This window comes from Opisthocomus hoazin, chromosome 6 (genome assembly GCF_030867145.1).
Source record: "Opisthocomus hoazin isolate bOpiHoa1 chromosome 6, bOpiHoa1.hap1, whole genome shotgun sequence".
NCBI lineage: Eukaryota > Metazoa > Chordata > Aves > Opisthocomiformes > Opisthocomidae > Opisthocomus > Opisthocomus hoazin.
The window spans coordinates 50,208,818-50,221,072 of NC_134419.1; the positions used below are offsets into that span (position 1 = coordinate 50,208,818).

General features: G+C 40.9%; 1 protein-coding gene across 7 annotated transcripts in view; it reads right to left on the reverse strand.

The window, feature by feature from the left end:
* The window catches only part of ANK3 (ankyrin 3), a 210,864-nt gene that overhangs the window by 128,632 nt on the left and 69,977 nt on the right, over nt 1–12,255 (reverse strand). For all 7 annotated transcript variants that reach the window (XM_075423068.1, XM_075423070.1, XM_075423069.1 and 4 more), the window contains one exon: nt 11,214–11,312. In XM_075423068.1, coding sequence (XP_075279183.1) covers nt 11,214–11,312 — 99 coding nt within the window. The remainder of the gene's footprint in view (nt 1–11,213; nt 11,313–12,255) is intronic.

Consider the following 12,255-nt stretch of genomic DNA (forward strand, 5'->3'; position numbering starts at 1 on the left):
ACATGACTGTGTCTCAGTTCTCAGCTTTTGTATAAGAGTTGAATTTCTGCAATTCTACTGACTAACCTCTAACAATTTAATTCAGCCAGGATTGTTTCTGAACATGCAATGAGAGGGATGCATACCTCACAACTTCACCAGTCTTGTAGGAGCCATGGTAAATAAATAAAACCATTATATCTGTAGGTCTACTTCAAAATCAACAAGATGCCAATGCTATTTATTTCTGAACATCATCAGCAAACTCTGAAAGCCTCATAAGCCTTGTTTTCAGTTACATCATCTACCAAATTTGTTCCCCGAATCTACGTAACGCTGTACTTCAAGCGAGACTGTAAGTACGCGTACACGCCGCCCTGCGCGGTGCCTGGCAGGCCAGCAGCACGCAGCGATGCTGCGCATCGAGGACAGTTACATAACCAAGGCGTGCACACACAAACACACTTTTTTAACAAGATGTAGCTAGGACTTTTCTTCATGCTCTGATGAATCCTTTATCTTGTGGTGTATGAAGGCCACATCCTGTATATATATGATCATATGGAGCCAAGTAAAAATAAAAGGATTTAAATAGAGCATGCAGCTACTGTATGAAGACAAAGAGGATTTTAAGGAACATGTTTCTCTGTATTCAGGGGCAGTGCAAACAGCTGGCTGCGAAAACCAGCTTCCCTGTGACTGAGCAGAAAGCAGTAAATTTTGGTGAGCAAGTCTCCTATGCCTGACTGAGTCAGAAAGGCACCCATCACCTTCAACAGCTGGAGAGCGGTACAAGTGTCTCACCTGGCTATCAGCTCATTTAATAGTGCTTCCTCAAAACTGCAGGTGAGAGGAGTGGTACAAAACCAGTACGGAAAAAATATCCCTCTCAGATGTGACAAGCTGGCTCACACCTTAATAATAATGCTGAGTACCTAATCCAGTGTCCTACAGTTTCATTTACACACAATTTCACTACGAAGTTAACACACAGCTACTAGAAAGTACCAATTAATATTATCATAGAGGTAAAATATACTTTAGCAAGATGAAATAACAGAGCCTCCTTCTCCAATATTAATGATCACTAAAGCATCAAAGCGACTACTATTCCAGGAGGGCTTCTCATTTTTTAAAAAGTGAAGTAAAACCAAAAGATGCTTAACACATTAAACAAAAATGCTATACCTAGTCCTCCCAGGGATGTAAAACTATGTGATTGCTTAACCTGCAACTTTTGAGTTGGTTTTGAACAAAGAATTAATTCAATTTGACTGGGAGCTTACATTGGATATAACATGGGGTCAGTATATTACTGTATCAGTCACAAAGAGGACAGAAAAAGAGCGAAAACACAACTATGAGGAGGTACTTTCTGCTTTTCTTCCCTTCCCAGGAGAAAAGATGTTAGGTCAGAGGGAGAAAGAGAGATGAATTCTACTTTCCTGGGAAAAAAACAGTAAAGGAGATAACTTTTATGTCTTCAAATAAAGAGTACTGCAGGTAATTAAACCTGAAGGACCACCATTTTCTGCTTGCTGGGGTTGACGGGCAAAGAGGGTAACTCAGTCTAATAGACCATAGTGCCCTGTTAATACACAAAAATAATTTACTAATAATAATTTACTGTGTCATACACAGACTAGAATAAATGTCTTTTCTAAGTATCAACAAAGAAATGGAGGAGGAATGGACAGCATTACAAAAGGCAGGACAAATACCTGTTAGAAGTCTGGTTCTCGTTCATCCTGACACCAGACGAAATCAATCTACACAGCGCAGGGGAGGTTATAACCACATAAGATCTTGCACTTTGGATCTAATTCTTTGCCAGTACAATTGTTCAAAGCTCCTGCTGCCTTAAATGAAGGAGACTTGATTCTAGAGCCGATGGGTGAGCACTGGCAGATACACACCTCAAATCCAAAAGATATGACTTCCACCTAGTAGTTAAGGTTTAGGTCACACTGTTTACTTGCAACGGGGGGGGGGGGGGGGGGGAGTCCATTTTCATAGTCAAGTCCTGTTCAAATGACCTTCTTATTGCTGGTTAGTAGTGAAACTATCAGCACCTGTTCCCTGTGCACTTGTCTCAGCTTCTGACAGTGGGCAAGCACCCCATGTGGGAACTTCTGGAGACTCTCCAGCACCAAAGAAGGACTGAGCTCACTTCTGCAAGCTGGAGAGCTAGCAATCCATCTTTCCTTCATTTAGACACGTCTTTGTGAAAAACATATAATTTAATATCTCTAGGATCTTGAAACCTTGAGTTACATTTGGCTGAAAATAGGCAGCAAGTTCACATTAGGAAGAGATGGATGGATAAATGATGTGATTACTTTAGACAGTCTGTTAGGAAAACCAACTATATGCAACTACTCTGAAATAAGGAGCTGAGCAGGAGGAATCAAGCAAATGAAACCCTATATGCCCAGTGATATATCTGTCCTTATGGACAACAAAACTCAGCTCCTCTTTCCTGGGAACCGAGCACTGCAGCATTCACTCTCTGGGAAGAATGATGCAGTTTTCATTGTACTCCACTAACTATTCAGACAGTTCATAAAAAGAATTAAGAGACAAAGAAGAAAAAGCCATGTTTAGCCTTTTTCAGTCCTAACAGCTCAGGAAAACACTGTGGGGAAATGAAGGGGAAAAAACAGAGGGGGCAGGTCTCTATTCAGAATTTAATTTTGCCATTTAGCTGTTTGAGCTTTTACTGGTAGTGAACAATATGAAGTAATAATTCTGCTGGCTGAGAGTTCAGACTCCATGCAGATAAAGAGAAGCAATATGTGAATGCTTGAAAAATTGCATGCTGAAGTTTAGGGCAAGCAACAAGTCTTTGGTCAATACTGTGTTGTGCCAAGCCTTAAAGAATTATACCTAGAGGTATCATGCATATGGCCCTTTCCCATCTCTCATGTGACAATTAGGAATGTGAGCAGACAAGCAAACAAACCTTAGACAACATCACCATTAATGTTTCTGATGACAAAATGTAAAGCAAGCAACTCAAAATGGAGTTGTTTGTACTTGTCACAAGAAACTAGAGATAAAAAAATCTTCATAATATGCGTACCTTGGGTGTAGGTTATTAACACTAAAACTGTGGTATCAGCAAACAATATAGCCACCAAATGTAAGGTTCTGAATTCTTCAGTAAATCAACAGCATCTGCTGTCGTTTCAGTCTATTTTTATCTGTTTGATCTTCTATAAATTTCTCCCTTTGTTCTTAAGATAGAATAGTAAATCAGGAAACTTTTGAAGATGTTTTCCTGCAGTAATAAAGCTGCAATGCCTTCAAAAAGTTGCCGTTAAAAGATCTGGCTCAGATCTAGAATGTCTGTTGGAGTGCGTCTTTCCCTCGCTGTTGAAATATCAAATGCTGGATAATGTCTCGGGTAGACCCCTCAACACTGAGATCCAACTTGCAATTTAACTTCAGAGTTAACAAATTCTACAGGGAATATGAAACATAACTTGTGAGAATAGCAACCTAAAAACTATGCAATAAATGCTCATGTGATTATGAACTAGCACATAGCTTTTCCTCTCCCCCTTGGCAGATTTCCTGGGGTATATGACTTGAAGTACTCTGAAACTGTATATTTCACTATATATCTCACACAGGGCTTTTGCCTTCCTTCGGAGCCTCGCAACATCCACAGATTGGATGGGTGAAGAGTGACCTGCTTTTCCATTCCGTGGCATTTGCTTGTGCCTGATCGGAGGAAACACTAAGGCCTTTCAGCTGCATCTCTACCTACAGCTTCGCAAGAAAATTCAAATTCAAAATTCAAAAAACTTGTAGTTATCCTGTGCTGAGCAGCAAGCCACCTACATTTCCCATCTGAAATGAGATCAGCTCCCCTTTGACACATGGCGTTATCCATCACAGTTCACTACGGTAGTCAGAATTACTCCATACTACTACAAATTAGCAACATGAATGTTTAGGAAGTCAGAAAAAAATAGGGAAAAACTTAAAATTGACAGAGTGCAAACATGGTACATCTTGTAGTTTTATTTTAATGCATTTTGAAAATGAAGAATTCCCCCTGGTTTCTGATATGCTATGCTGTCCTGTGGGATTGCCTCTTTCTCCCATCAGACACCCTGAGTTTACAAGCATAAGGATGCTAACAATGAATAAGAAAAGTACATGTTTGCACTTATGGTATCATATTGAACTTTAAAGTGTAGTTTTTAAAAATAAGCTCACAAAAAAATGACTAAACCTTTCCTATTCACGTGCTATATTGTCTTAAATTCTCATTGACCAGCAGATCATGCAGGGACTGTGAAGATTCATTGCCAGCATCATGGGGACTTGTTGTTTCTCCTTGCTACCAGTAAGAAAGCTTACCTCCACCTCCGAGCTCCCCTCCCAGGTCCTCAGTGGACTGTAGTTTTAATCAGAAATATAACTCTTCTATATCTTTGATTTTTAAGAAAAACAGTTTCTTACCAAAATGTTCAGAGATTAATTTGGAATTTAGTAAGATAGTCATTCTCAGTTCTCGACTGAGAGCAGACCCTGGAAAGAGCTTAATATTGACAAAGAATGTGTGAATAAAACAGAAGCTGAAAATAGCCAGACTGCTAAAGCAGAAATTTCCTGTACAATCTGGAAAATCCCTCCATCGTTTGGGGTTCTTAAGCAAAGAGCATAATGTTGGTTGTCGTATGCTGGAATTGTCATCAACAACACTGCACGGATATTACCACTATTACTGGTTCCTGGATGTACGGGAAGATTGTGCTGTGCATGTGAAGATTGTCATATGCAATTATGCAGTTATATCAAGATGTTGTATATGAAAACAATATTCTCTCCTTCTGTATTTTACTGCAGTTCAGAACTGGAGCTACAACATAGCAGAACCATTGCAGAGAAAGTCTTGTATTTTAATAGAAGTTACAGGGTTCAGTGACACTTTTATAGGATCTTCAGAAATTAAAGAAATTACAGGTACAAGCATAGTCAGAGGCTTTCCAGGAAACCTTACAAGAGTGCATAATTTTTCAGCTTTTTTCTCCTCTACTTAGTAAGTCTTCTATTGTGCTAATTTAGTTCTTGTATGCTCATATACTTATCTTTCTTCGGGCTTAAGATGTATACAATGAATCCTGGAAGAAAAGAGAGAAGAGCCTAGCAAGGAGCTGTTATGGCAAGCTACCATTCGGGAAATAAAAAGCTGTTTTTCTCTTATGTTACTGTCACTTACTTATTGCCTGCTCTTTTTGATGGGCTAATGGTGTGCTGCTCCTCAGCCTCAGGGTCATCATTAATGCATGTTGTCCTCACACCACCCTCTCAAAATTGCCAAATCCTTTCTCAACCTTCCAGTAAGCAAACTTTCTTCAGGCAAACCCAATCCCAGTGGAACTGAGATCTCCTCTAGAATGAGGAGTGCTGCATATAGGGAAGGCTGTTCACAGGGTTGGATGCAGTTTTATGGCACAGTGACTATCTCTTGTTTGCTTTGGCAAGAAAGATATGGGCAGAGGTCATCTTCATCCTAGATATCAAGGTGCAAGGCAATCTACAGCAAATTTGAAGGGAGTAGTAGAGATAAAGAGCAAGAAATTCCCCTGTGACCTGCCCTTTTTCTCCAGCACCCCACCCACCCTCAGGCTGAAGATTATCTGATTCTGGTAAAAAAAGTCAAGCCCATGGCACAAAGCCCCTGCAACAGCATCCCGCTCCAGAAGCAGCAGCTAAGATGGAAGCACAGCAGTGTTCACTACGCTTATGGTCACTGTATGCCACAGCAACAGATCTCCTGAACTGAAAACCTGGAACAGGAGAGCCCACTTGGTGCATTGCGCTTCTCCATACTAATCACTAGGTTGGTAATTCAATAAAATGGGAAGCAGATATTAAAATTAGTAAAACTCCAGGTAACACATCAGAGAGAGTTTGCTTCAATGGCACAAGTGGCTGATGAACAATATTTTCCATAAAATAATTACTTTTTCCTGCTGAAAAATATTGATACAATAGATCGAATTAAAGGTCTTTGGCATTCTTTCAGTTTGTAACTAGGATTTATCCCCACCTATCCACACCAATGTCCAACATCGGGTGCCGTTGCCAGCTAAGAGAACAGTGCCTGCAATTGTTGCAATCCTTCAAAGCTCAGGTAGCAACTGCACTTGTGTGTTAATCCGGCTAAGATCTGGCTAAGCGATTTGGAATGAGTATTTTTCGTTCACTACAAAATGGCAAACATCCAGCCCAGTAAGCAGATCCTGTTTCACTTGGACTGAGGTCATGAAGGTTCTTGGAGCTGTCTCCCTGTAAATAGGTGGAATCAGGGGCATCACACGCTGATTTACTGAAACAATATCCATCCATTCCATAGGGAACTTTCCGAGTTGTGCCATCTTGCCTGCACGTGCAGCAAGGCCAGAAAAGGAAGCACAGACACAGAAGAGCTAATGCAGTTCAGCAGAAGAGCTGAGATTAAATCAGTCACTGGGCTGTAAGAGTACAAACCAAGAGCAGGTACATTTCCAACCTTCCCAGCCTCTACGGTCAGCAGGTACGCAGGCTGACAGGCACTGTAACACCTGTAAGAGCTCCTGGAGCTATGCCTATTTTTCTTAGATGCAGTGAAAGAAGGGAACAAGGGAGTATATGACAGCTGAGAGGCAGGTGGTTGTATATCGGTGGGGGTGATGGGAGCAGCTGCTATTGCATATCACTGGGGACATCACTTACTTACACTACAGCACCACTGCTCACCTCCTGCCCATGTACCGAGAGCAATCATCAAGCTCATGTTTTTCCCTGCCTTCATTGCTGGAACCTTCTTCTTCCTTCAGGCCTCTCCAAAACACACTGAAAACACAGCAGCTCAAGAGATCTCCCTTGCCACAGGTCTACCTTCCATTTTCTTACACGCTTTCACCAGCTCCTCTTGTCACCAAACTTCCCTTGTCCTTAAGGCTCAGAGCTCTGCATCCATCCTACATGTCCATTCACACTTTCTCCACCTTTCCCCACCTTCACTACACTGATGGCGGGAGCTGGCCATTTATCCTGCCCTCACACATTTTTCTTCATGTTGCCCTCTCCACAGTAGCATCTTCTGTTACCACAATCCTCTGCTCTTGTTCAAAACTCTTCCCAGGATTGATACTTGCCTAAACAGTTTAAACATAGAGATAGACAAGTAGTGTTAATCTGTTTAACAAGAACAAAGGAAAAATGGTTGGGTGGAATGCAAAAGCACAAAGTGCGTTTGACACCCCATCCTACAGTTCGCTCTTTGTACTTCTGAAAGCTACAGTAGATACACACAGTATGGTTTTGTTTGGGTTATAGCCCTTCCATGTCTTGGCTCTGTTGCTTGTCTTAGATTGTCAGCAACTCAAATAAGGGCCCTTCCTCTAAAGAGGAGACAGCACATTGCGGATATTGTTTACAGAAATCAAAACAACAAGAGGCAATGGGATGGCAGTGGGCAGGCTGTACCTGTGGGTCATTTTTAGCACCTGTTCTAGGAGTACCTCTACCTGTTCTGCAATTTGGGTAATCAAGAATCAAGCAAGGGCTCTGTTACTTGGTGCTAATAATTGTACTTTATGCTCAACTTACACTGTTGCTTTGTTTGCCTACAAATTTACTGCTCAACCAGAATCTAACTCATCTTTCTGTGAAGCGCTTTCATTACCCGCAGTCTGATAAGCACTAAAGAACAAAATTCAACTCCATATTACTGTTATTTATGCTACGATTCCTTCTGTCACAGCTACTTTATCTAGATTTGCAACCACCATACAGCAGAGATGTGCTTTGCGGATGCCCCCACCCAGCTATCACAAGCGCAAACAAGCCGTTCAGTGCTCTGAGTCACCGCGTCAGCCCACTGCTCGTTCGGGCTGATGTCATTGCATCTGCATTTCCCCGGCTATCTGAGCAGTCTGTCTGTCTCTGACGACGGAGAACTTAGAATTTCCAGATCTTGAAGGGGAGGGGACGATGGCCTTATTACTTTGGATATGCCCTCCATCAGTGCCCCTAATCCAGAATAGAGCTGCTGAAGCCAAAGATTTATTATTTTATTAAAACTTACATAGGCAGATGATATTTAGTGGTACTGGTACTAAATGCTGCTAATTGTTAATGTAGTAGCTTTGCTAATCCCTAACCTTGTTTCTGTGTGGAAAAGAGTTTACTGAAAACCCCATTCATCTTCCTTGCTCCTGTGATGAGAGCCTATCAAACACCGAATACCAAAGCTTATGAATGTTTGAAATGCCTTAATGCTCTAATTTGGTCAGTTTGAGGACTTGGGAATAAGAGGTCAACGTGATCAGCGAAAGCAAAGCACACATAGCCTGAAGCTTCCCAGAAACCCTTAACTCCCAAATCCAGTCTTAGCCTGTGAAGTTCATGTGGATCTAATCAGGGACCTCTCTCTCGTGAACAACATGAAATACATTTGGAGATGAATGTGATTTGGATAATATCATTTGTGGTGGACATATGAAATTGACTGTTGCCTTTGATACTCAGCTATCAGCTTGACCCAATATCTGCTAGTACTCTTCTCACCAGCATTAGCAGGTACTGGATCAAGCCTTGTAACAGTGTCTTTTAGCTTTGCAGATTTATCTTCATTAATAAACCACTGAGTGATGTTATGTTGAATCAACAGTGGCCAGCACCAACACTTTTCACCTGTACTCCTACTTACAGTTTAAGGAAAACATTCTGGGTCTGTCTTTGTTCGACATTTCAATTCCCGCTCTATCACACCTTCCACCACCTCTCCTTATTAATCACTGACAATCTCTAAAAAAAGAATTGTTCAGGTTTTTTTGGGGGGGTTAAAAGTGAGAAGTCCTATAAGTAAAATAGTAGTTTCTATGCTAAATAAACATGATATTATTTTATTTTTTTCATGGCTTTGCAATGCTTAGCATAAACACTTTGCTGCATGAAATATTTTCCTTAACCATAGAAGCATTCAAGTTTTGAGATATACAAACTACCTAAAGTAAAAGAAACTACAATTTGCATCTTGCTATGTGGCAAGAGCTCTAAGCAGAAGTGTAGTACTTTTCCTCTTGTAAAAGTAATAAACACAACATGTGATCAAAATCTCTGAAAAGGAGCTGCTGAATGATCCATGCCACACAATTCCCCTCATAAATATTGGGATTTTTTACTTTTTCTATTTTGATTGAAAGGTTGCTCCAGAATCTCATTACTTATATTTAATATTAATTATTAAATAATTACTAATTAAATAATATTAATTATTAATACTTAACATGAAAGATATTAATCTCTAGACAACATTTGTTCATGGCCAGTTTATACTTATTTACTCTTACTTCAGCATTTGCCTTCAGTTTGAATGCCTCTTGCTCCCTTGAGTTTCTCTCCCTGTCTCAGGGACCACTACCACATTTCCTCCCTGGCTTTGTTTTCATAAGGTTTGGCGAGCCAAATCCTCGCACAGACTCAGTTTGTTTTTCTTTGCTGTTTTATAGGGTTTGGTGGGGTGGGTTTTTTTGGGAGGGTTGGGGTTTTGTTAGTTTAGTTGGTTGGGTTTTTTGCCTATAACAGAAACACGTTGGAATAACCTAAAATCACATTTGCTTTTGGGGGCTTTTTTTTTTTTTTTAAATCCATTTCACACCCACCCACCCAGTGAACAACTAATACAGACAGGTCCTCATCTTTCTGGTTGGTAGATTGCTGGAGAAACCAACAAGAGAAATACGTGTATTCTTTAGCCAAGAGTCTGATCTGTTTTCCACTATGAATTTCAACAGATTTCCATGTTCTGCTGCACACTTTCTGTACTGACAGCCATTCATGGCTTGTCAGCAGAAATTCCATAGGCATCTCCTCATTCTCACAGCCCAAGCCATTAATAAAGAAGCTAATGAGCAAATTTCTAAGAACTTCAGTAGGAAGTTCTAGCCCCAGCATTTTCCAGCACTAAACTCTTTTGAATGTTAACCTCTTTTCTATTTATCTGCATGTCCCTAATCACTCTCCCTGCTTTTCCCCTCTTAAAGCCTTGCATACTTTCATGGCACCTACTCAGATTTCTGCTCATGCCCTCTCTACCCTACCATTCTCTAGCCCTCCATCCTGGCTCATTAAATTTTGTGTTACTCTGCATTTGCCCTTCTTTTGTCTCTGGTCTCATGCCTGGAAAAATCTCTTTGCTTGCCCTTCATGTTGCTGTATCCCTGTCCGTGTACATTTCTTTATTTTCCTGCTCTTCCAACTATACATAACTTTCCTCTGTTGTTTGCTGTCCTTTACACTTCTCCTGCTTTCATTTTGTTGTTCCCTACCCTGACCAGACTCTTTCACTCTCATATCTCAATCTGGTCTTCCAACAGACCCAACCCTTGACGGCAGATATGGTCAAACTTTGGCCCGGGCTGTGAGATGAGGCCCTGCTGGCACCAGGTTCACAGAGCAGTCCAGCTGCCTGTGGGAGGATGGACCCACTCCCCAAGCAAGAAGGTGCAGCTGAAGCCAGCGGTCACCTGCTCCCTGCCCAGCCCGGAGTGAAGCAAGGGGACACCAGGAAAGTCCATACCATTTCCTTCCTGGCTCCCGATCCTTTTTCATACATCTGAGGAACTACCCTGTCACTCCCTGGGCTGTGTCGTGACTTTGGTGTGTAGCTTATGGGGTCAGGAGGGTTAGTTTCCCCACTCTACCATGGCTTCTGCCATACAGCTCACATTATCAAGTCCCCTCCATTTCTATACCTCGTTTCATTTTCTGCTTCTCCAGTTTTTCTGATCTCCTTTATGTATCATCTGACTCTCACATATGCAGTGAAGACACAGCTGCTTTATTCACTGGCACTCACGCGCTTCATGTTCACTGGAAATAGCTGCATACTGAGGTCAATTCAACAGGGACCACACTCCTACCATATGTTAAAGCTACAGGTGGAAGCATTCATCTCACTGAATCCCAGCCTACCTTTTGCAACACTGGAACTATGAAAATAGAAGCTCTTTTTGATTAAAACAGAAGTTTTCAAAGGTGAGGACTAGAGGTCAGGTCCAGTTCAGCAGCCCAGGGAAACCCCCTTTACACTGTATGGTAACAGAACAAGAGCAGTCTGGCCAGGCCCCTGGGCTGGCAAGAGCAATGTAACTTTCCACATCTTTGTGGAAAAAGTGTTTCAAAGCAATGATTAAGCAAACTAAGCATAACTAAGACATCACACTTACCCTTGCAGTGAAGTCCACAGCAGCACCCCGATTTAACAGCAGTGTAGCTACATTGATGTTTCCATAGTGAGCAGCTATGTGGAGGGGAGTGAACCCACTCTGGAAAAACAAAACAAAACCAAGAGATGCTTATTTTTTTTATATCTCATTGGTACTCCAAAATTTGTATCACATCACCGACAAAAGCTAGTAATAGGAGTCTGCTGCAAGTCACCATTCCAATTCCGTACTAGTTTTCACTCACTGATGTTTATTTATAGACTCTCGGAGAGTCTAAATAAAGTCATATTGCTATGCAGGAGGGAAAAAAATTAACATAATTATTCTAGAAGATCAGAAGAGGGATAAAACTTCCAGTTATTCCAGAAAAACAACAGCAAAACATTTGAGTATTAAAGCAATGATCTGTCTTTTAGAAGAAATTAATTTCTAACTAGAAATATCTATTTGTTGTCAGTATTATGTCAGTCTTGCAAGTCAAATCTCTTAGAGATTCTTTGCAGAAGTTCAGATACAAGTCATTTAATGATAGTTGCTGTTTTTTATAAATTCAAAGTAGATGCAAATGCAAACAACATCAAAGACAATTTTAAATTATTAATATGGATTTTGTTTTCCAAGGGTTAGTACCATAAAGATCAGTCTCCCACTGTGGGCAATCACACTGGGTTATGTTCAGACACCACCAGTTACCACCCTAATTAGAAGATGCCTTACTGATAAAACTACTTTAGCAACTTATTTTCATATTTAAATAGTTTTACTTCCTTTTAAAATAATGCTAAAACATGCAGCAATTCCATCAGTCCTGCAAAGTATGAAACCTTATGGGAACTAGATGCATTTCTAAATCATTAGCAAGCCATGCTAGCTGCCACTGCCTTGCTTTGGGAGTTTTGCAGATATAAAACCGCTCTCAGATCATTCTATTTGCTGACACCGTCAAGGTAAGTGTCATGCAGAAGCCTAAAATCAGACCTGGATGCACAACACGACAGGGTTGTCTGCAGCTCTTAACACATCTGATAAACATATGCTCCAT